The sequence below is a fragment of the Chiroxiphia lanceolata genome, chromosome 3 (assembly GCF_009829145.1).
Source record: "Chiroxiphia lanceolata isolate bChiLan1 chromosome 3, bChiLan1.pri, whole genome shotgun sequence".
In the NCBI taxonomy this organism is placed as follows: domain Eukaryota; kingdom Metazoa; phylum Chordata; class Aves; order Passeriformes; family Pipridae; genus Chiroxiphia; species Chiroxiphia lanceolata.
Window position 1 is genome coordinate 58,745,091 of NC_045639.1, and position 25,050 is coordinate 58,770,140.

General features: G+C 36.8%; 1 protein-coding gene across 2 annotated transcripts in view; it reads left to right on the forward strand.

Annotated features, from left to right (window-relative positions):
• Window positions 1–510: 510 nt before the first annotated feature.
• Window positions 511–25,050, forward strand: part of HBS1L (HBS1 like translational GTPase) — a 60,109-nt gene continuing 35,569 nt past the window's right edge. The window contains exons 1-4 of one of the 2 annotated variants that reach the window (XM_032681406.1): window positions 511–653; window positions 3,289–3,354; window positions 5,284–5,421; window positions 7,542–7,736. In XM_032681406.1, the coding sequence (XP_032537297.1) occupies window positions 611–653; window positions 3,289–3,354; window positions 5,284–5,421; window positions 7,542–7,736 (442 nt within the window). In that variant the 5' untranslated portion in view covers window positions 511–610. Of the gene's footprint in view, window positions 654–3,288; window positions 3,355–5,283; window positions 5,422–7,541; window positions 7,737–8,318; window positions 8,386–25,050 lie in introns of those variants that run through there. The other variant, XM_032681407.1, reaches the window with a different exon arrangement.

Here is a 25,050-nt window from a genome sequence, read left to right on the forward strand (position 1 = left end):
GCAGAGCTGTAGCAGTCAGAGGGAAAGTAACACAAGCAGAATGACAGACTAGCTTGGCAATCTCTTACTGAGCTCAGGGCTAGTGTCTTTGCACGGCACTGTGCTGTGCCATTAGAGAGCACTTGTCTTTAGCCCATAAACCTAACGTGTACCCCGACGCACAGTGTAACCCGCAGCCTTAGGAATCACTGCATCATTTATTTAGGTTGGAAAAGACCTCCGAGCTCATCGAGCCCAAATTTTGACTGCTCTCCACCTTGAAAACTAGACCACAGCATTAAATGCCACGTCCAGCCGTAACTTTAACTCCTCCAGGAACGATAATCCACCCTTTGCCCGGGAGCGCGTGCTCCCTCCCTCACCGCCCCCCGCGCGCATCCTCCCGGCGCGAGGGCGGAGCGCGAGCCGCTCCCCACTCCCGCCCCGCCGGCCCGAGGAAGGGCCCGAACCACGCGAGAGACGCATGCGCGGTGGCGAACGCTGGCGGAAAGGTGCCCGGCGCGCCTGCGCAGGGGGGATTCCGCTCGGCCTCGCCGGACACCAACATGGCGCCCTAGGCCCGCAGCGCCAGCGCCACCGCGGGCGGGACAGCGAGGCCGCCGCCGCCGTCATGTCGCGGCACAGGAACGTCCGCGGCTACAACTACGACGAAGGTAGCGGTTATAGCGAGCAGGCTGGCGGCAGAGCTGCGGGGCCGCCCCAGCTGCCGGTCCGTCCTTGCTCCCTTCCCCCGGCCCAAGCCCCTACTCCCGGCCAGGCCGCCCGTCCCGGTGGCCGCGGGCAGGAGGGTGTGGCAGGGCCGGCACGGGGGTAGGGGAGGGCCCGGGGGGCTGTCAGGGGCGGTGGGAGGGGAAAAGCCGCCCCCTCACCTCCCCTCGGCGGGGGTTGGACGGGGCTCCGTGCGAGGCCTCTCCCCGCCCCGTTCCCGGCCCGCTTCCCGCCTGAGCGGAGGGTCGGGCACACGTGGCCGCGCTGCCACTGACATTCAGGGCCTCATCCCGGTGCCCAGGCCTGCCGGGAGCTTCCAAACGGGCAAAGCGCGGCCAAGCCACAGCTGGGTCCCCCCTGCGCTGCCTTGAGATGCCCAAGTTGACTCTGTTTTTCAGGAGCGGCAGTGACTTGAAAATAAGCCTCAATACAATTTAACCCACCCACCTTTAGTCTTGTAAAACTTAAAAGTTGTGTTCACGGCTTAATGCAAGCAAATTGTTGCTGATGTTCAGCCATAATAAGAGATAAGATGCAACAGCTGTTACCTGCGGAAGAAAAGTAATTCTTAAAGATGAAATTGCGCATTTAAGGCTCGACTTCTTTTTCAGACGCCTGTCCTGCTATACTTAAGCTTACATGGAGTGAACGAGTTCTGTAAGAACTTGGCTCTTACTTGCACTACTTTGTGCCCTTGCCCATTAACTTAGGCAAACTGTTAATCACACTTCTTTTTTTCTCAAAGTTTTTTTTGCTGTTGACTTGGGCTGTGGAAAAATGGACACGTTTCCAGTTGATACTGGTATTTTACAGAATCCTTTGTTAAGAGAGCAGCAATTTTGTTGCCTCGCTTTGTCAGATTATTTAAAAAATACTAGAAATGCTTTTGCCTGCTCCTAGTCTTTTGCTGTTGAGTGAACAGACACACAGTGTGTATGTATTAGAGGTGCACAAATTCCGCTTTGCACTGTGATCTTGGAATTTCTGTGCAAGTCATGTAAATTCATATGAGCTGTGGCATCTGTATGTCCCACCTTGCAGGTTTTGTTAATGTAAATTTAGCTAATATAGGGAAACTCTTGGGTTGCATTGGGAATTTTACTGCTTGATTTTTCATCCTTTAGAGTTTTTTTTTATCACAGATTGGTTGAAATGTTGATTTCAGCTCAGACTGTGGCATCTGTGAAGTTGAGTGCCCAACTCATAGAATTCATTTCATTGTTCACACACTTATTAGAATCTTTTAATGAGGTTGTTGAGATGGACAGTAATTTGCTGTAGCCATTGAGTTACAATTGCTGTTGGAAACATTACTGTTGGGTTACGTGTCAGGTCTTTCCTTGCACTATTTACTGCTTCTATAGTCACATACAATCATTTATGGCCCAAATGAAGTAGATTTCGTGTCTTTGTTGCTTTATTTTAATGCCATATGTTCTTTTTATGCCATTTATGATTTTGTAATGCTTTATCTGGCCCAATTAAGTATCTCATTTCTGAAGTAAATATTTACAGTATTTTTTGGTTTCCTTTCATAGGAAGACTTCTGAGGCCCTAGATTTTGTGGCCTTTATTTGACCATGTTCCATTTTTTTCCTCTTGTTTTTGAGTTATTGTGGTCATAACTGAATGTGATATCTGTGAGTATGTTGGTGATACAGCTGGAATGCTTGAGTGGCTTCTACTCTGTTCTCTGTAATTTCTGTCATTTTTAAAGAATTATTTTTATGGTCAGTGTATGCTGTGGTCTGTAAGTCTTTTAAAACAATAAACAATATGTATTACTTGTGAAACTGCGAAATGTATGCAAAAGGATCTTTAACAATAGTTTATTACTTTTTTTGTGTATTTCATTATTGGTGAAAATTACAAATTTATTTTCAAGATTTACATAATATTAGGATTACTTTTTGGGGGTACGGGGCATAACTTTCTTTCTCTTTGTGCTTCTTGATGCCTTTTTTTTTAATGAGAAGAGTATATGGTTATGTTTAAGTAACTGTAAGATTCTTGCTTTTTGCTTGAAAAAATTTTGCATATTCAAAGGGAATTGTGAAGTGGTTTTTTTCCCTTGCTGAACCTCATTTGAAAGGTGGATGGGCATGAGGATAAAGTGAGAAGAAAGGTGAGAAATACATAGGAAGTGAGTAGAAATGCTGATCCTGAGTTTTTGGAGTAGAGATTGTAATTGAACTGTCTGTGTTTAAGACTGAGAGGTGAAGCAGAATTATCAAGAGAAGTGCTGTGGGTAAAGATTTGTGTAGCTGTAGAAAGTTGGATTTGGTCGGAGGGCAGTCTTCCAAAGGGAATGCTGAAGGAGGAGGTGTGAAGCATTCTAGCTCTTGAAAATTTTCAGTTTTTCTAATGAATAGAGTATTAAATATTAAATTTTATTATTCTAACAAAATTCTAGTGTTGTAACTTAGAAATTCTTACGTAGGTGAATAAGAAGAACTTAACTGCGCTTCTGAAATACTGGAGATGCATAATTTCATAAAACCTTGTGCAAAAGCTACACTTGGAGTTATAATATTATTTACAAGTTGTGCACACATGAATCTTGCTGGTTTTGCCTTATAGATTTTGAAGATGATGATGTATATGGCCAATCTGTAGAAGATGATTATTGCATTTCTCCTTCAACAGGTTAGTTCATATAATTACATTTAAGTATTGTCCATTGATTCCTGCTCCGATATTTATTGATTAAAACAATATTTAAAAGCTAGTGATGCTTTTGAAAAGTGCGTAGTAGCCACAGTCCTGTTAAAGTCAGTTATGTAGTGTTAGTATTGTATCTTTGGAAGTCACATTAGACAACTGGCTACATCATGACTCTTACAAGCATATTACATTATCTTTGATGGTCAGAATATACCTGGTAGTGGAGAAATCTGGTCTGTGGGAATGTGTTGATAATCATGAAATGTTTACTATCTGTTCAAATTGTTAGTATAATCTATGTGGGCTTAACAGTTGTGATTCTGCACCTGGTAGTTGATGTCTTTTACACAACTTTGAGCAAATGTGGGGCAAGGAGTCTTATTGTGGGATGTAGTGCTGATCCTCAGTGGCTTCTCCTCTCATGCAAGGTCACGTGGAGGTAACCAGCCTCCCAGTATTTGTAATGTTGCAAAGTAGGTTTAAAAATAGTGATGCTGTGTGCTCAGGTAAGATGTAATGAAGCAGCTCAGCCAAGAGGAATTTAACCCCCCTGTAGAACCATTAGGTTGTGTTCTCCAGTCAGGTCTCTGGCATGTTATCAGTTCAGGTTTCCCCAGATTGGGTGACCGTGTTTCTAGAGCTGAGTAGGCCCTGGAAATAGTACAGCCAGTGTTGATATGAAGCTGTGCTACTGCAGGTAACTAGTCTGGATCTAAATCCACTGTGACTGTGATGTAGTGTGTGACCTCTGGTCACAGGAACTTGATATAATTAAGTCTTTAAAAGTCTGTTCCTCTTTCATGCTGTGGATTTTAGATAAGGGAATCTAGGTGTGTAATTTTTGTATTTGTAGTCACATTCCCCAACAGATTGTCTTGCATTCAATTTCTGAGTTTAATTGCTAGATTTTTTTCAGTCATTCTCTAAGAATTAGTAATAGCCTTGTTTATTTTGTGATGAAAATGTGTAACTGATAAATTGCAAAAATAATTCCTGCCTGTGCACAGTAATTTTCCTAAGAACTCTTTGTGTGTAAGATTCATTTATAAAATAATCTGATCTAGATTGTCTAATGATCTTTTAATAGTTGCTTCAGTTTTGGTGACTGAATATGAAACAGTATGTGTGCATTTGGGAAACAGTTTCTAAGGCTATACTACTTAACTTCAGGATATGCCTCTGCTTTCAGTGTGTATTTCAGAGCTGGGGGGCATATTACATAACATAGGGCAATTTGTTTACATTATACCTTGCACATTTCTGAGAGTGTATAATGACTGGGGCTCTTATTCAGCAAGGAGTTTTATCTATATATGCCTTAATGTGTTGCTAAATCAGAGTGAAACTGTACACTTGTTTAAAGTTTTGTGTGATTATACATTTTAACTCATGGACTGTATTTCTAATGAAATTCCAAGAAGGGAAGAATATGTTCAACTCTATGAAAGCCTTATTAGTAGTTTGACAGTGACATACTGTAAAAGCAACGTGAATTTCATGATGACTTTTTTTTTACTTGAAACTAAGGTAAAAAAAAATTCTGGAGTAAGGCTCTGAAGACATTAGGCCACAGATGGTAATTTGTATAAAAAATACTGTTTTTCAAACCACGAGTATATTCTTTTGCTCCAATACTGAACTTTGCAGAATTGTTGGATTACATGAATACAAGGATATTGGCCAGTTTGTAGTTTCACTGTGATGATGACTTATTTATATTCTAGTATGAGCTGTTGTATGCTCTGTGTAGTTCTCAGGTAGTAGCGATTATACAGCAGTGTCCCACCACCCCCTTGAAACCACTGCAACAATTCAGTCTCCTAACTTATTTTCCGTTTACATATGTTTTCTTTTTAAAGGAAAAAAAATTTGACTTTTTTTTTTATATACTTCATTTTTTATCTAATGCAGCAGCTCAATTTATCTACTCCAGACGAGACAAACCAGCCACATTTGCTGAGCCTTTAGAAGAAGAATATGGCTATGAAGGTACTGATGATACTGCTGATTATTTTACATCCGGTCATCAGTTGACTGAAGTTGATAGAGGTAATTATAGAAAATAAATAACTATCAGAATAATCTCATATATGAATTAAGGATTTACTAGAATAGTCTTAAATTAATGTTTCTTGATCAACGCTGCTCACAGTTTTGAAACCTTGTGGTAGAACAACACCTTCCATGAACGTAGCCTCAGTGGTGACTTCAAATTTTTAACTACCTTTTGTGAATTACTTGTAACTTGGTTGCATACACTGAAACGTGTTCCTACTTTTTTACTAGAAATAGTGAGATTTCATGTGAAATTCAGACATAAGAACAGCTGTACTGACTGCTCAGGTCTTGACTCTTGAATACTGAGTATTTGTAGCATGATTTTTTGCTTGTTTTGTGTTCTGAAGTATAGCAATTAGCAGCATTAGAGGGGTTTTCAAAGTATCTCATTTCCTTGAAACAGTAGCCAATATTCTCTACAATCTTTTTTACTTTGTTTTGAATTTTGTTTCCATTCAGTCTTGCAGCCATGAATTCCACATTACAAGCTAAGTTCTGAGCTAAGTGGTGAGGGAAAAAATACTTGATTTCGTTTTTTAAACTTGCTGCCTGATTGCTTAATTACTTGCTTTGTGAAAAAGATTGACAAGTCTCTTTGTAAGTATTAATAGATAATATAGTTTTTAATGTTTTGGAAATAATCAGGGTTATTTTTAAAATGTTGATAAGCTCAGGTAAAGTGCGTTGAAATTTGGTACTTAAGTTGCAGAAAATTCAGAGCAACAGGTAGAACAGAAACAGTTTTGATTCCACGTCAGTTACGTTGGTAGAAGTTATGCTAATGCTTAGATATGGTTAAATATGGTGCATTAGGGAGTATCCTGTTTTTATAGCAGGAAATAATGCTGTAGAGGGCAATTTGAAAGAACGAGCCAGTGCAATGGTACAGGTGATCTAGACCATATGGTCCTCTAGCTTTTCACAGTGCTTTTGGCAGACTTAATCGGTCAAGAACTGGTACTGGAACAAGAAGGAAACTAACATTCCAGACTAAAAAGAGGAGGAAAAGAAACCTCAAAATAACCATTTTTACTGTGAAAACAGCAGTGGTCTCAGAAGACTTGTTATGTTTGAGACAATGTGCAGTGCTGGCCATTAATAGTTATTGATGCAGTCAATGTGGCTGCAAAGATTGTCCTTTTGAATGTAAGGTAGTAAAATGGCAACCAAGCATTGTGTAGGGCTCTGCCCGTACTTGTTTGGCATGGCAAATGCGTGGGCAACATTGACTTGCTATTTGAATTACAGGTAGAAGGTGCTAATTTAAGTAACCATGAGGAGGTTGGAATTCTGTGGTGTTGAATTCCTGTAGCAAAGTTTTTTAAAAATCTTTCAGGAGGTGTTCAAATAAAAAATATGTAGTTGTCTTCCTGTTCTTCAGTTCCTGTTTTCTAAAACCTGAACTGGCAGAAACTGGGATATTCAGGAAGATTTTCTTCTATTCTTTTATGTTTGTGTGGCTGATCAGCACCCTACTTCCAGTGAATGGCAGACTGGTGAATTTTCAGTCTTTTGTTGTACAGCAAGTATCTTAGTCAAGGCTAGTTGCAAAAATACGCTCCAAAGAAAATGGATTTTATCAGCCAAAAATCTTTGCCTTTTAGAAAAGACAAAGATTGCAGGTGGTTTGAAACCTGGCATGTTGATCCAGAGTTTTCAGTTGTTAAGGCCCGGGGACCTCAAAAAGGCTGTTTTACTTCAACTGTTAATTGTAGCATCTGTAAATGCTTAAAATATGCTCTTCAGTGGGGTTCCATGTTGACTTACTAAATTAATTTGGATAATTTTAAGGTGATTATTTGTATTTCTTCTCTGCAGTTAAGGTAGTTATTTTACAACATCAAAATATTTCAATATTGAGACTTTCTAAATTAATAAATAGTAGTCAGTGATATGTTCCTTATAGCAATGTCTGAAATAGGTCAGATATTTTGCAGGGTGTGGAAACAAAGTTTATCAGGGCAGTAAGTGAGATTGAAATTTATTTCTAAAGGTTTTAACTTACTATAATAAATTTCTCTTCTATTTTCTTATTAGAGGTGTGGTGCTAGTGGTTAGGCCATCTGAGAAGCATTTTTGTGCAGCTTATAACAGTATTATGTTTCTTTCAGCCCGTCTTAATTCATGCCTTGATCAAATGAGAGAAATTTTGGCAGAGTCCATACCAGAACAAGCAATGGTGCAAGCAGTACTGGATAGTAAATTTGATGTACAGAAGGCTTTGGATCTTTTGCTTTCACAAGGCAGTAAGCAAAATGTGAAGACCAAGAATAAGGATGCTGTGAATTTAGCAAAGAGTACAAAAGGTATACTTATATTTAATTGTTTACATTCAAGGTGATTTAATTTCTATCTACAGTCTAATTTTGGCTTTACAAACTGAAGATGCTTATTATTGCAACATTAATTTCTTAGAAAATTAAAGAATGTCAACTTACTATATCTGCATTCTAAAACATATAAAGGAAACAGTAGCTTTTCTTGAGCTGGAAGTCAAAATAACACCTTAGTGTCAGTTTAAATGCAAACTGCAAACAGCTGCAGTTCATGATAGATTTCTGATTTATAATATATGATGACTGAATTAATGCGTATCCTTTAAGATGGACAGCATCTTTAAATTTTATGTACTTCCATTATTTGTTAGGTGAACTGACATCTCCCATCCCCAATACCTCCCTATTTTAGTAGTGTCTATACAGTAACTTTTCTTATTGTGATTTGTGCTTAAATCTTTGCAATCTTTACTGGCATTCTTTGCTTAAAGTTTCTTAGATATTTTAGTAGATACATGTAATTTACTTGTAGAGCATTCCTTACCTTTGGATAACACTTAGTAATTAAATGCCTTTTCATGTTTCTTGATTTTTTTTTTTGTTGCTGCTGTCAACTTTAAAAAAATTGGATATTTCGTTGTGATTGCACTTCCATCTGAAAATTATTGGCTATTGTAAGGTAAGGAGACTTACATTGTTGTCCAGAAATGTGTGTTGATGCAGACAGTTACTCTTGTGCAGTAGAAAATTTTGCTGGCAACACCAACAAACCTGGGTTTGGAAACTTGACAGCCAAAAGTGGCTCAGCTGTTTATTCTTTAAAGAATATTACAAATGACAAAGTACTCCATAATGCTGAAAAATGCAATATACCTTCATGTGAAAGGAAAGGGTTGAAATCCTCTTCACTTGTTCTGTCGTCTTCATTCAGTGATGATTTGTGTAAAGGATCACTTTGTGAACTTGTGAATAAACAGGCAGAGAAGCAACTACCAGAAAGTGCTAATGCAGTAAGTCCGGTTCCTGACAGTGTTTACTTTAGCATAGGAAGTAACCCCTCGAAATGCAAGGAAACACAGGACTTGAAATCCTTGCTGATGGAGAATGTGGTTTGTGATTCTCTAAGTCCTGAAGACAACATTCCTCTTGTTTTCCCAAATACTTCTGATTGTAGTAGTAATGCAAATTTTTACAGTCCTCCATGTTTAACAAGTGCTTTAGGAAAATTGGGTCTTGATAATGGAGTCAGTCATACTGTAAATAAAAAGAATGAACTTCTCGAAAGTTTTTCTTCGCTTGTGCAAAGTAGAAAACAAGAAAGCCCCTCTTCAGACATGGCTGCTTTGCCAGTGTTAAGACCTGGAAGTACCTCATTGGCTGACTTACTTCAGGAGCACCAGGAAAGCAGTACTAGCCACTGTTACTCTTTGGCTGATCTGTACACCCAGTCAACAGCAAGCCTCACTGATAGGAAATTGGGAACCTCGTCATTATTACAACTAGTAAGTCAACCCCAAATTTCAGTTGGGATGCCAGAGCTGACAGGATCTTTGTCTTCTCTAGCCCTCTCTAAAGTTTCTCCAGTAAAGGAGGTTGAGAATTTATCACTCTCGGATTTAATAGCAGAGACTATTGAAATAGATAAAACTCAGCAAAGGATGGACTTGCCTGTGCACAATGTAACGGAATTCAGGCCTTCCCAAGGAACCAGCATTGATTTGAGTGTCCTTGTAAAAAGTGAAGATGTATCTACAGAACAAAATGTGGTAGGACAGTCAAGTATCTTAAGCCCTGAAACTAAACTTGTAAAAGAAAAACAAGGAAGATGTTCTGGTTTTACCAAAATAAACAGGAAAAACAAAAAAGGGCATGGTCTTAAGAGGCAGGATTTGTCCCTTTCATGGATGAAGGCGCTGTGTGCAAGACCTTCAGCTTTTGCTTTAACCTTGTGCCTCCGTTATCCTCCAAAAGGATATAAGCGTCACACAGTTGGTGTACATAAAACTTTCCTATACAGTAGACAGGTACAAGATGTAAAACCCAAGGAAACTGGTCCCATAGTAGCCATAACACCATTTGATTTCAAATCAGCATCTCCTGATGATATTGTAAAAGCTAACCAAAAAAAAGCTTTTACAAGACAGTAATAAGGAAACCCCAAGTCTCACTGTTTATATCGCGTTATATTAAAGAAAAATCATATAAGACGTATTTATAATGCAGAATTGATTTTTTTTTTATTTTTTAAATTGACATATTACAGTTCTTACTGATTGGTAGCAAATTTGTATGTGAACTTTTAAACTGTTGCACTGAATGTCTTAATTTTTGCGTAATTTTCACTGGCAGTTTAACATTTTTAACTTTCGCAAAGCCTTGAACTTTAGTATATAGATATTGCATGTACAAAATTCTGTGAACACCATTAGACTTCTTGAAATATCTCTAGGTGTTGAAGATACAGTTCATTGGGAAGAACACTGAATTATTATTTTGTAAAGTAATTTACTTTTGCTATATGGTGTATAGTTTGGGGAGCAGGAACCTCAGTTTATATTACAAGTGTTTTATTAAATATTCTTAAGGTTAGATTTTCTGATAAAGGTATGTTATTAAACTGTCAGTCTTGTAATTGATGTTTCCAGTCACTGTCATTATTCTCTTTCTATATTTATACTGATGACACTATTACAACAGAAAGTTTTTAAAAGCCTCAATGACCTCAGGTTTTGACAGTTCTGGTTGTGGTAGGACATGTATAGTTTTTGATAGGACCAAATTTGTAGGGGAGCAAGCAGTGAAAATTGTTGTACTCCCCCTCCAATCAGCTGTCAAATATGATATTCAGAATGTTAAAACAGCAATTTTATAGGTATATAAATACATGCTGCATTTATTTCATGATAATTTTCCCTAGGATTCTATGGTTTATTCTCAAGTCTTTTGGAGGAGTATTGGAGTAGCAGTTCTTTCAACTGTAGCATGAGAGTCTTTGCTCAATGGAAAAAAAAATCAGGCAAAGCATAAGTGCTATTTGTGTCTGCCTCTTGTCTGTTTTGAAGAAAACTTCCTTTAGAAATGGAAATACATTCTCTTCTACTGTTTGCACCCATTACTGTTGCTTTGAATCTTCAGGTGAAAGATCCAAATCAGAACATTCTGGATGTTTTCTGGTGCCCTGTTGGTCAAATTAGCAACTGTATATATGTTTTAACTTGCTTCTTAGTACACATTATGACTTCTAATATATTTCCAATGTCATTGTCACTATTTTAAATTCTAAACAGCAATAAGTTCAATAAAGATACTGCTGCAACTACAAAAATATGTTTGTTCATGTACTGCCATAAGATATTCATGCTAAACTTGGCAGCTAGTATGAAACAGTAGATACAACTTTCATCTAATTTTAATCTAATTTTTGTTGAGCATATTACATCAAAAAGAAGACAAAAACTTTAGGTTTATTCTTGACTTCAGGTTGCACTACAGTTCTGTTTCTAAATAAAAATAAAACATGTTCCAGTTCTCTCAGGTACAAATTTAATGGTTTGTATATTTCGCTTGTTTGTTTAGTTGATGAAATTGTCATTTAGGAGCAGTGTGACCTTTGACCTCATGAATGAAATGAATGTTTCTTACCCTTATTAATAAAAGTTTTATATAATGACAGTGCTGTAGTGTTTATGTTCCAGTTGATGTGTTAATCTAGCCGTCTGTATCCTAACCTATTTTGAGTGCCTTAGAGGATTAAAAAATACAATCCGTTGTACAGTGATAAGTTCTTTAGCAGGAGCATAATTGATTTCCTCTGAAGACTTTCTATAGAAGCCTGGTTGATAGTAATACTGGAAGTTTTATTAATTAGTCATAATAGCAAATACTTCTGTGTGAAGAATATGAAATGCTTTTCGGTGGTCTGTTTCTCTGTAGTTAGTCCAAAGGTTAACTTTCCCCTGCTTGAAAATCCAAGTCTCTTACTCCTACTGAGGCAAAAGGTCCTATCTGGAGAATTTATAAAGTTCAGATTGTGTGTTTTCTAGAATAGAAATTCCGATTTTTAAACATAGAACATTAGTGCAAAGTTTGGCATTCTCATGCCTGGTATGTTTTTAGGTGGTTTTGCTTTCTTATGTTCCAAGTATTCTTGAGGCCCTAATTAATGTTGGTAGAGATTTCTAATACATGTGGGGTTTTTAAATTTTCATTGCTTCACTTTTCCATCTAAATATTTTCTTATTCTTGTCTAGCTTCTCTTTGGTTTTGATATGTTCTCTCATTCCTCTGGCTGCCCTTATTTGCATAAAACTTCTTAGCATTTCAGTAATTTTAGAGCCTGATCTGAACAACTAAATGTATGTTGTATGGATCCCATTGGAGAGTATGTACAAGTAGTGGGGGCAATGTGTAGTACTTGGAGCTGGTTTTGCCATAGTTTTCATGCAGATTAAAGTTTCAACAGGTGGCTAAAACATTATATGCTTATCACAGATCTTACTGTGGGTTTGCTACCTTAGTAAACAACTTTGGATCTTGTTAGGTACCTAGATTTTCATATATAATTACTTTTTCATTTGCATTTGACTGTAGTGTTAGTGGTCATGAAAGAGCCATACATGCTATTCAGTGTATAAGCGGTAGGGGAGGGATTTTTCTTTAGTTTGCAATCCTGAATCCTGAAGTGAGCCTTGAATTAGTACAAACCTACAGGCTGAACACTGCAGAAGGTGCCTAAGTGGTGGATAAACGTGAATTCCAAATAACTTGTAGCAGAAATTATTTATTTTCATTCTTGGACAGTTTTATCATTTTGTTTTTCTAAACAAAAGGTATTATGTCACTGTATTTGCTTTTTAAATGAAACAGGTATTTTATTAATTTCCCTAATTATTCCTTAATTTCTTTACTGAGAACCACGTTTATGCTATCAGGGACAGGTTTAATTGTCTTAGAATACTGCATGATATTATAGTATGTGACATTTTTGTATAACAAGGCTGTGTTTGGCCTTTGCACTGAAGGATTTGTGCCTGATGAATGTTAGAATTCTTGTTAACTAAATCTACCTTTTTAATGCTTGACACAGTGAGCTTATTTTCTTGATATATATATATATGTAATTTTCCCCTCCTTGTTTTGCAGCTACCGTGTATCTTTGCTTAATATGAGTTAATTGTGTTAGTTGTTTTGGAATTCACATATTAACATTGCAAGATACCTGTCTGTGTTTGCATATGAAGAGAAAAAGATAATACTAAACTACATAGACATAGTACTTCTGGTATTCAGACTGAATATTCCTAAGGCGTTTTGTGCGTTAAATTTGTTTTGTGCATAATTTTTGAGTGGTTGCTAAATATTTTTAATACAAAACTGATGTGGCTTTATGTATGTAAATAAAATGCATATTCCTAAAGGACTGATTTAATTACAATTTCTTATTAACTTACCTGATAGAAATAGAGTTGTGACTGAATGGGCATGGAAGATGCATGGAAGATTCCTGTGGAGAAAGTAAGGCAAAATCTGTTTGGTCAGTTCTCAAGATCTTAAGTTTCAGATGCAGCAAGCTGCTTAAGTTTCTGGAACTATTGCACAATTATATTTCAAAATCTTATTTCTTAGAGACTAGTTGGTGCAGTGAGGTAGTCTTTGCAATCTTGTGTTTTGCCCTATTTCATCTTATGTCATTCAAATAACATTTTTCAGTAGTCAGCAATTTCTGAAAATCTGCACTTATGCAAAAAGTTAAACAGTAACTACTGCTACTGCGAGAATGAATAGCTGTACAAAAGATTTGTATGAAGATACAGCTTGTCATTTTGAAGGGTATATAGTTTATTACAATTCCATTATACAAGTAATGGTAGTAGTAGTTTAGGGTTATATGCATAATTATTTACATCAACTTCTCTAATGTTTAAAATGTTTTTGTATCAAATATTGATTATGAATCAATATTTCATGCAAACATTTCATTGCATTGTAATTCATGCAGTAAAAGCAAACTTCCTAAAGTGCTGACAGGGGATGCTTCTCTGTTTTTTGGGGGGGAGGGGGTTTTGGAAATTGAGTTGAATTTTTATGGATAACTTACATGGGTTTTTTTGTTTCTGTGAAGTGTAGACAGCTGATAAACTCTTAAGTAGATTTGATGTTCAATTCACTGTGTCCAGACTACTAATTAGATGATAAGGAAATGTCATTATATACTTCTGTCATTATATACTTCTGTGTGTGGTTTTAATCCATTTTGACTGTGGATTTTCTCTGACGAAGTAAGAGAAGCTTTTTTTTTTGTGTGAAACTGGTATGTTTATTTTGCACTAGAAAACAATGTGGTGAAACAAAAATCAAAGCCAATGGTGTTTTATTTATTTATTTATTCATTTATTTATTTATTGAGGCATTCTCTTTTCTTCCCAAATTGATATCTCAATGCAGTTCATTGGGAATGGGTCTGTTCTATTATTGCTATATTATACAGCCAGTTGCTCCTTTATGTAGATTGTTTAAGTATATAATTTTACCAAAAAGTAAAAGCTAATTACTCTTTGTGATTTTAGGTGATTGTTGAGATGAACAATCTGTATGAAATGGTTCATGGGTTTCTAGTGTCAGTGTCATCATGGAAGGGTTCTTTATCTGGTTTGTGGATTCGTTATGTTGCATGCTTAAAAATGGTCCATTAGAAACAATTGTCAGTGATTTCTGAGGTGTGTCAGTAGTTTTTTGGTCAAATAATTGATTTGGATGCTTATTGTTGGTAGGATTCCTTTAGAAAATAACCCATTGCCCTACAAGTTTCTGGTAATAATATGACCAGAAGATGACTAGAACCTGTAAAATGGTTGTAGTCTGCAGAGATAAGAGAACCCTTGAACAATCTCTTAAGAATTAGACTTATGAAAATGTAGCGAAAATTATTTTAGTCTTTTTATAATGAGAATATGGAGATTTTAGAGAAGAGTTGCTTGTGAAGTATTTACTCATCATCAGTGAGGTCCCAGCTGACTGGAAGCTGACAAACATTGTCTGGATTTTCAAGAAGTGCTGAAAACTATAAGCCTGTCAGTCTCACTTCACTGCCTGGTAAAATTATGGAGAAGGTTACTTTCAGAGGTATTGATAAACACCTGAAAGACAAGGCAGTCAGTAAAGCTTTTGAAACTGTCTCTCACAGGATCCCTCTGGACAAAATGGCCAGCACACGGCTGGATAAACACATCGTGTGGTGGGTGAGCAATTGGCTCATAGGTCGAGCACACAAGGTAACAGTGAATGGGGTTACATCAGACTGGCAACCTGTCACTAGTGGGGTTCCACAGGGCTCCATCTTGGATCCTGTGCTCTTTGATAAATTCATAAATGAATTGGACGCAGGACTGGAAGGAATACTAAGTAAATTTGCAGTTGATACAAAACTAGGAGGAGCTGTTGACTCCCTGGAAGGCAGGGAGGCTTTGCAGAGACCTCCACAAATTAGAAGACTGGGCAATCACCAACCATATGAAGTTCAGGATGGGGAAGTGACGTATTCTGTCCCTGGGATGGGGTAACCCTGGATGTACGTACAGACTGGGGAATGAGATGCTGGAAAGCAGTGCCACAAAAAGAGGCCTGGGGGTCCTGGTCTGTGTCAGGTTGAATATGAGTCAGCAGTGCCCTGGCAGCCAGGAGGGCCAACCATGTCCTGGGGGGCATCAGGCAAAGCATCATGAGCCAGTTGAGGGAGGGGATTGTCCTGCTCTGCTCTGCACTGGTGCGGCCTCACCTTGAATACTGTGTGCAGTTTTGGGCACCACAATATATGAAAGATATTCAGCTCTTAGAGAGTGTCCAAAGGAGGGCAGTGAAGATGGTGAAGGGCCTTGAGGGGAAGCCATGTGAGGAGCAGCTGAGGTCACTCGGTCTGTTCAGCCTGGAGAAGAAGAGACTGAGGGGAGACCTCATTGCAGTCTACAAGTTCCTCATGAGGGGAAGAGGAGGGAGAGGCACTGATCTCTTCTCTGTGGTGACCCGAGGGAATGGCCTGAAGTTATGTCAGGGGAGGTTTAGGTTGGATGCTAGAAAAATGTTCTTCACCCAGAGGGTGGTTGGGTACTTCCCCAGGGAAGTGGTCACAGCTCCAAGCCTGACAGAATTCAAGAAGCATTTGGACAATGCTCTCGGGTGCGTGATGTGACTGTTGGAGATGGTCCTGTTCAGGGCTAAGGGTTGGACTTGATGAACCCTGTGGGTCCCTTCTAACTCAGCATATTCTGTGATTCTGTGATCTTGTCAATGTTTGGAAGCAATAGCTTGATGAAGATGGACATTATTTTAATATTTTGATTGGCTGTTTTGAATATTTTTGTCCATAACATGAAGGAATGAAGTCTTAATATAGACTTCTCTTTTTTATCTGGTAGCATATGTTCTTGACAGATGTAGCATTTCTCAGTTGTCCTTTACTTTGGTATGATTAGTGATATTGAGAGATTGTAATTTGAAACACACGGTTGTAGTAAGTTTGCTCTCACTATGGTCAAGATAAGCAAAGATTTTTGTTTCATGATATGTAGCTGATATTTATGGGTTCTCTGAAAAACCTTTCTTAAAATTCACATTTCTAAAAAATATTTATGTAAAAATGGTACCCTCTTAGTCAAAAAGATCTGCATTCTCTGCATTTTCGTTTCATTTCTGCTTGTTTTTTTTCTGGCTAAACTACAATTTCATTTCTTTTTGCCTGTGTTAGTGTTGCAGAACAAACAGATACTGGTGACTGAGCAAGGTTCTATTCCATTTCAGGCACCATTAACGGAATTGTTAACCACTTTATGACACTGAGATTTTTGATTTTAGTGATGCTTGAGCAAGAAGGAGGTCAGATGTCTGTAAATGTGCAGTTGTTGCAGGAAATAAAAACTACTGTGAACTGAGCATGTTTAGTTTTATTGTTGTTGGGGTAGCAAGGAATCTAGAGTTGAGCTGTCTTTGTGGTGGCACTGGCTATTTTGTTTTATGGTAATTTCTCAGGAATAGCACTGCAAACGGCTTTTAGAAGGCTGTTTTTATAAATATTTAATAAGAAACAAACTTCATACTGAAGAGTCAGAATTGAAAGTAAGGCACAGAAAGCTGAAAAGCCTTACTCATGATATGCCAGATAATCTAGGAATAGAGCACAATCTCACACCTGAGTCTAGTTTTCTAGATATTGGGCTTTACTACTTTGTTAATAGGGAAGCAGTTAATAGATGTTAATAGAGAAGCAGGTATTTTTTCACTGGCATGTATTTTTGATTTATATTTTTATTAAAACTGCATGTATTCAGGTTTTTTATGTAACTTAAAACAGTGTGGGCAATTTCTAGAAGAAAAGGCACAAATAAAATTGAGAGGTGCTTAGCTTGCATTTTGTTAATGTTTCTTTTCATTTTCTGAAATTCTTTTTCTTGCTTTTCTTGTATAAGTATCTTCTTTCATTTTTGTTTCACACCAGTAGCAAATAAAAAAGAAAAAAATCATGCAAACATCACCACAATGTGACGATGTAATTAGCTTTTACTTTTAACTCAGTTGAATGCAGCAGGGTTAGGTTTTGGTTCAGAATGGTGGGTGTTTCTCTTTCCATGGAGAAATACTTATTTGTCTTCTGTCTATTTATGCTGCAGATGGATACTGATAGTGGTTGCTTCCTAGTGCAAAGTGTCAGAATGCAGATTATTGTGCTTTAACAGATAACTTCTATCACTTCCGCTTTACAGTTTATGGACAAGTGAAGTTGGGAGTCTTAAATGAAAAAACAAACAAACAAACTGATACTTATGGGTTTTATTTGTAGGCCTAATTCCAAAGAAATCCTGGAGGAGCAAACATTCTGAAGTTTAATGGCGATGTACAATATATTTCCATTAGCTTTAGAGTCCCTCCGGTTTTACTTCCATTTATCATACTAGGCTCTGATGCTTTGATTTTTGCTCATTTGAAAATACATTATTTATAAATAGGTAACTCAAAAGGAAATTTTTGTACCCAAGTTCACTTAACTGTGCTAACTTTCCTGTAACTTGACAGTTCTCAGATGCCTGCTACAGTGATGAGGATCCACTGTACATAATTGTACTCAGATATGGCATGCATTCAGTCTGATAAAGAAGATATGTTCTTTTCTCAATGGAAATGTTTGAATCTGACATGATATATCTTAAATCATGGAAAGTAAATGAGAATGTAAGACTTCCGTGTTTTGGGTAAGAAAAATATATACACAGACTTTGAGAAGTTACTGAATCTTGACACTGAGGTACAGTGTGGGTTTTAGAAAGGAAGTGGCTTATTTCAGGGAAAAATGTGTCACCAGCAATGAAAAGCTTTTCAAAATCCTTTGAAATATCTTTTTGAGATTCTCCTCATACATACTATACACCTACACTGGAAAAAGTGACACTCCAGGCTTTTTGTGAGTTATCCTTTATGTTCCTAACACTAGTTTGGTTTACTTTTGTTAGGATGAAGTGTAAACCAATACAAAGTCAATCATTTTTGTAGTTGACTGTACCCTGTGTGAAAATCGGGTGTTTTGCTTGGAAACTAGGAGAACTTAGATAAAACTAAAAATGATTGTGTCCTTTTTAGAGCTTTGGCATTCCAGAAGAATCAGATCCTGGGGAAGCTGTAGCTCTGCTAGTTCCTACAGTGGCCTTCTATGTCAGTCCCTTTAGGTCATGGTCAAAATCAACTACCAGTTGGTTTTCTCGGTGTCTCTAGAAGGTAAAGTGAAGAATTTACTAAGTTCTCAGATGGGATTACTGGAGTATCAGGAAGGTTGGAGTCACATTTTTTAAAAATCCTGTTAAGTCTTAAGGATGAATGAGTCGGTTGTGCTGTAGTACTGTTGTATATCAATTTAAACATTGTGAGTCCCACCTGAAGTTTGCACTTGAGTACTCAAAGCAGGGCTGTTGACAAGGCTGACACATGAGTATTTTGCAGTTGAAAAGTAATGCATTTCAGCTCTAGAAACTGGTAAGACACCTAAACGTTAGAAGTATAGGTATATCAAATCCAAAATAGCGGGAGCAAAAGGAACAGTTTTAAATACATTACTTACTGATAAAAAGGAGTTTGAATGTTAACAGGAAATGTGTGAAAATTCAGAAATTAAATTAAAAACTAAAAGCCAGGAAGGTGTAAAAATTCAAGCTTAAAATACAAAATTACTTCACAATGTCTACTTATGCTAGGTGTCTTTCACTACAAATACTTCCTTCCCTAGAAAATTGGTGTTATCAATACATACTTTGTACTGTCTTCTGGATGTGTTTCTGCAATTTTCTGTATGATTCAGTATTGTTATAAAGCATATTAATTGCATAGTGTAGTGTATTATGGCACATAAATATCAACAGAAATGCCACCCACCTAATGCTTGTGTGACTCTAGTTACAACTGAACCATTTTGTTCTTGGGTGACAAAACATTACCCATTTTTCATTGTCTCAGCTTCTGTGTTTGTTCATAAAGCTAACATTTTGGTCTTCAAGAGTGGACAGTTACAAATGCATGAAGTACCAGGCTTCTCCCTTCTGTTATACTTGTGATTGAAATGGCCATTAAAATTAAAACTCATGAGCCTACTGTCAGAATCTCTATAAGAAAGTAGAAATTCATGCTTAAAATGCCAAAAGCTTGGAAAACTAGGTAACGTAGTTACGGAAAATACCTGTGTCTGCAGAAGTTGTAATGCCCTATTGGCAAAGACAGGGAAGAGCTTTGGCTGGTTGTTGCTTCAGTTCTTTTTCCATATTTTTACTGCTTATAAAAGCTTACCCTAAGTGGAAATTTTATATCTAATTAATTCCAAAATATGAGTTGATGTTATTTTGGTTACTCCTTGTTCAAGCCCTTGTTAGCACATTTTGTGGTTTTAGATTCACATTTTCCTATTTTTCATGTTTTCCTCTTCCCTATTGCTGACCCACATAAACAGGAAAATGACTAACTTTGCTTGTCCACTAGGCAAGGTGGTGTAACTGTGTATACACCAAGTGCTGTGCTTAAGTTGAAAAAAGGAGGTAAGGTGCTACTCAAAGCTATTTTTCTGATAACGTATGGAAACAAACTGTTACAGGGTTGTGGATGCAATCTGTGTGCCTAAGGGTGTTACTGTAGATGTGAAGTGTACAGAAAAACATTAAGCAATGAACTTGAGTCCATGCAAGTTCCCTTCTGAAGTCATGATAGGGTGAAATGCACTGCTTCAGACTGGCAAATGAAATTGTTCTGGCGTTCTGCATCTGATAAATTGTGCAAAGCTTATTTAAAACTATAGGTTATATTTTATTGTATTAAATTTTTCTCCTAAACTCAGATGTGCAGCTTCTTATAAATCAGTTTGTGTCTTTGAATTATTTTGGCAATGAAGAATAGAGCTTCCAGTCTTATGTTTCACATCACATCTATATATAGGTTGTTATTTTCCAAAATAGAGATCTCCCTTATTCAGATTATGGTAATGTTTGGTCTCCATTTTTTCTAGACTTAATTAAACAAGTTCATCTTTGATAACACTCGAATTAGATAAATTTGGCTGTCGCCAGATGAATTAATAGGAAAATGTGGAATAAATAAGTTTTCAGAATGATAATATATATAAATATTTCAAGTGTGGATAAATAATGCAGATATTGTAAAACATGCTGCAATTAAAAAGGGAAAACCGAACTATGTATGTGAATACATTTCTTCTGCTGAAGGGTGGTGCTATTTTTATAAACTTCTCCTGATTTTTTAGTGCAGAACAAATAATTTTTTAAAATGTATTTTGTGCTTCTCAAATGTGTGCTACTGTGTATGTCAAGTGGCTTACTTATACCTTGCTTATGTCAGCTTGGCCAGTATCTGCACTTTTCCTTGCAGTGGTTTCCCTGGTAAATACAGTTAGAGCTTAATTCTAGGATTTTGTATCAATTAGCTACGGAAAGCCCTACTGTCAGCTTAATCATCAAATTAGTGGTAGATTCACTAAATCCCTAGTAATGTCCATTGTTGGTGGTAGCATCCATAGTGTGTTCCTTAGGGAATTATGTCTTTCTGATATATAATCTATTGTAACTAAGTGTTCACACAAACAGTGTGATGCAGAGTGGTGGTCCTGGAAAACTATCTTTGTGACTTTTCAGATAGCTTAAAATTTGTCTCTAAAATTGTAGTAATAGTTGCGTGAACTTGTTTTCAGGTGGGTTTTTTTGGTGTGTTTGTTTTTTTTTTTTTTTTTCCTGCTAGTTCGTTGTTTTTAATACTGTGGCAGTTCTGGACTGCAGATAACCTAAAGTAGGTTTGATCAGCATACTGCATTGATGCAGCTTGAGTTTGTTTTGCAAGTTAGATTCAGAGATCTTTAGCAGTTTCTCACCTAACATTCAAATATTCTTTGTCTCTAAATGTGTTGCCACTAGGATATTTAAATAAGAAAGAATGCTAAAGCTTTTCTATATCTTTGCATTTTTAGTAACTGTTACTTCCTCTTAATTTTTGTCTTTCCTCAAATGTACTGTATTTATGAACAGGACAAGATGACAGAGTTGCAAACTAATTCTGTTTATTTAGGAAATGGGCCTTCCATTAGAATTAAAGGAAGCACTAAAAGTAGATGTTGAAGGAAGCCTGTTGCTATTGCAGTGAAGAAAACCAGAAAATTTCACAAGGATGAACTAGAATAAACTTATGTGACAGTAAAGTATGCCTTAGTAGTTTCAAATGGCATGATCTACCAGTTTCTGTCTCAATCTGTGCTTTGAGAATATGGTCATCCTCTCCTATAGATGTATTTAGTTATTGCTTGTCTTTTGCTAAAGATAGCTGCTGTTGAGTAGGTTTGTGTGTGATTTATTGAACTTTCATCTGTGTAGCACTGAGAACAAAACTGAGATTGCAGTCTTTCTTTCCAAATGGCAGGAGTTGCTCGAATTTGGGAGGTGCATGCAGAAAAAGATCCTTTACAGCACAGGAATATCTGGAAAGTCTGCCAGCAAGAGCTGATAGTGGTGATGTAGCTAATTACATCAGAAAAACTGAGCTTCGAATGCCAGTAGTAAGGTAGAATAAAATGCTGGTTCACTAGAATAATTATGTCCAGTCAAGGTCTCTTCCCACAGAGAGCAGTCACATGGGGATAACACATCTTCATGTACCCCGTTGTTAAGGACATACTACCAAAAACTAGTAGATAAAAACGTGACTGAACTTGAAGCCTCATTTCCCTTTGTTTCTCTTCTGATATTCTCCCATGAGTGGAAAATAGCATTAAGGAGGGGAGTAAGACTGGATGATGATGGGAATATGTTCTGATTTTAAGTGGTATCTATTATAAAAAATAGGGAGAGCACCCTGCTAAATAATAGCACATTGTAAAGTGTAATCCTTAGTATTGAATTATAGGTTGCGAGCATATTGTAGAAACACTTGATGGTGCACCTACAACCTTTGGTTTCATGCTGTAAGAACACTGAAAACAAAATTCAGCTAGAAGGAGGAAATCTTAAGTGTTTTCTCCTGGTGTTATATTTTTAAAATTGAATGCCTCCAGAGCACTTTAACTGTCCCATCTACATAGAAATAATTTATAAATCTAATTTTTTTAAATATAAGAAAAAGTGTTAAAACTTTAATTAACATTTCTGAAATTTCTATTGAAGAACTGCGATCCTGCAGTTACTTATTTTTTTTATACCAACTTCATATTTTGTTGTTGAGAAATAAGGCAAAATTGAACTAATAGCGTAAAACATCACCCCTTAATCTGAAATCTTGGAACAGTTAAGGAGGGGAAGAGCAGGTTTATCAGTATTAGTCTCTAATTTGGAGGAAAAATACAAAGGAAAACCAGCACCTTGTTAATTATTTTACTTGGTTTTGTTCATTGTCTATGTTTTGCTTAATTATTTTACATTCAGTAAAACAAGTATTATAAAAGGGGTATGTTCACTCAGCATATTTCCTTTCAACAGATTGTGTGAAATGTTTAACTTAATTTACATGTACAAAGAGCAATGTATTTTTAATGCCTTTTGTTTCCAGTTTGTCCTTTTAGCATTTATTCTTTCTGATTGGTAAGAATCTGAACCTTTAACATTTTTCTCTTCAGAGTAATTGTTCAGGTGGCTCTTAAATGCATGTATTTAACTGTTAAAGATTCACAGTTTTTTTAAAATACACTCAGTTATGTATCATTTAACTTTTTACAAGGTTATACATTTTCAATATCTGGTTAAGTTTTGGTTATTAAGAGACTAGTTGGAATACCAAAAGAGGTAGGATTTTCAAATTAACAGTACCTTTGAGCTATTCTGTGTTGTAAAACTGTAAATACCATCTCTCCTACTCTATCCTCCATCTTTGATTACAGCTCTGGTTATTAGGGGCTTATCATCTCCTAGGTCTGGGAGTTCTTCTGTACTGGGACTCATCACCTGTCAGAGGTACTTTTTCCATCATTCAGCTGTATTATTAGTTCATGTGAGCTGTTTTCTTTACAAATTTTATTTACAGTAGTTAACTGCTTATCTTACATAAAGTCTTTATGTGCACAGCTACAAATACTTGCTCTGAAGAAAACTCCCGTTGTCTTGGGAGCACATGGACAGACCCTGTTCTGATTGATTGCCTTAAAAAGTGAGAGCATCTATTAGGTGTAACATGGTAGTTCCTATTTCACTTCTTATTCTTGTTCCTTTTGAAGTTGTTTTCTTTTTTGTTTTTTTCCTTCCAGAGTAAAAGGTGTTGCGCTGGAGGCCTTGCATAAAACACAATTTTTGCTGCAAAGCAGGCAAGCTTGTTAGAATGTTAGTCTTGTGTCTTACTGGTTTCATTCCCATTGGAGCCTGCCTTCCAGCATCATTTCCATTCTGGGTAATGATCTTTTTCCTTGTCAGTTTCCTCAGTTTATTAAAATTGCTCAAGATCAAGAAACACAAACACTAAACATTGTTCAGTGACGGTTTGGGAAATGACTGTGTCTAATTTATTTGGTCAAAATAATAATATCTTCTAATGATTTTTATTTTGAGATTTGAAGTTGCCCACTTGTTTTCATTGTATTAGAGTGGTTTTTTGTCAGCAATGGATTTTTTGTTTGTGTTCTTTTATGTAATTGTAGTTTTCAGTATGGAGAGTTATAATACTCTTTAGTATGTTGCTTTTATACTATGAATATTTAGAGTCTTATTTATATTTCAGAAGAAAAAGTTCTATAACTTTATTCATCTTTGTACCTTAGTATCTTTTTCTTCAGTAACCGTTTTCTGCCTTAATGAAAGCAGTGCAGTGTCCTGAAACGATGCTTCTTGAGTTCCAATCTCTGCTATGGCTATGGACTGTAGAATTTAACTGGCATTTAAGTATTTCTAGCACAAATGCAAACTAGATCTTTGAGTTCTGTATATGAGCAAATAGCGAACACAAAGATGGTTGGTTTTGAGCTGAGGCTCACACCTAAAGCTGATTAGTAGTCTGTAGTGAAGTGCTTTTTAATTGGAAGGTTGTGGCTTGTCTAAGTGCAAAGAAAAAAAAAACTCTCAAAAAATGTCAAGAGTCTGAACATTTACTGTGGTGTGAATCATATACATATCATCCACAGTTTCTGTCAGTTGTAGTGAGGACTTTGTTTTAGTGCTTAGTTTGACTAGATCCCAGAGAAGTGCCCTAACTTGGTAAGATGTCTCCATCTCTGTTGAGTAGGAGATGGTGAGCATGGCAAGGATGATCAAGAAGTCAGTTTTATAACAACCAAAGTAAAACCCCTTGAACTTTTCCGCATCATGTGTTTCCATCTTTCTGGTTCCATTTCTGTTGGCAGTCCCATACCACCATTCCTTCCGTCTTTACCTTTAATGAAATTGTAATAAATACTGTCATTTCCTTTCATCTTCATTATAGGTAAAGCTTTCAAAATGGGAATATTTGGCTGACTTTTTGTAAAATATGTAAGTAGAGTATGTCTATTTTTTTGTCTTCTTAAGGGAAAACCCCCACAAACTAAAAGGGGACCTTTCTGAGGATTTGCTATTTAGTTACCATATTCTTGCAAGCAGAAATGCAAAAGTCAATTCAGTTAGTGAGTACTTGTACTCATGAATTCAATTTACAGTAAGTGAGGGGTGTTTGTGTATATCTGGTATTATCAGTAATTGCTGTACTACTGGACCTTCTTTTTTTTTTTTTCTTTCTTTTAAACCATACTCAATCTGATGAACACATTTAATTCTTTAAAATCACATCTTACAAAAGCCCCTGAGCTGCTTTTTTCAACAGCTGATATATGATTAGGTTTTTGGTGCTCTGAAGCCACAAATCTTCC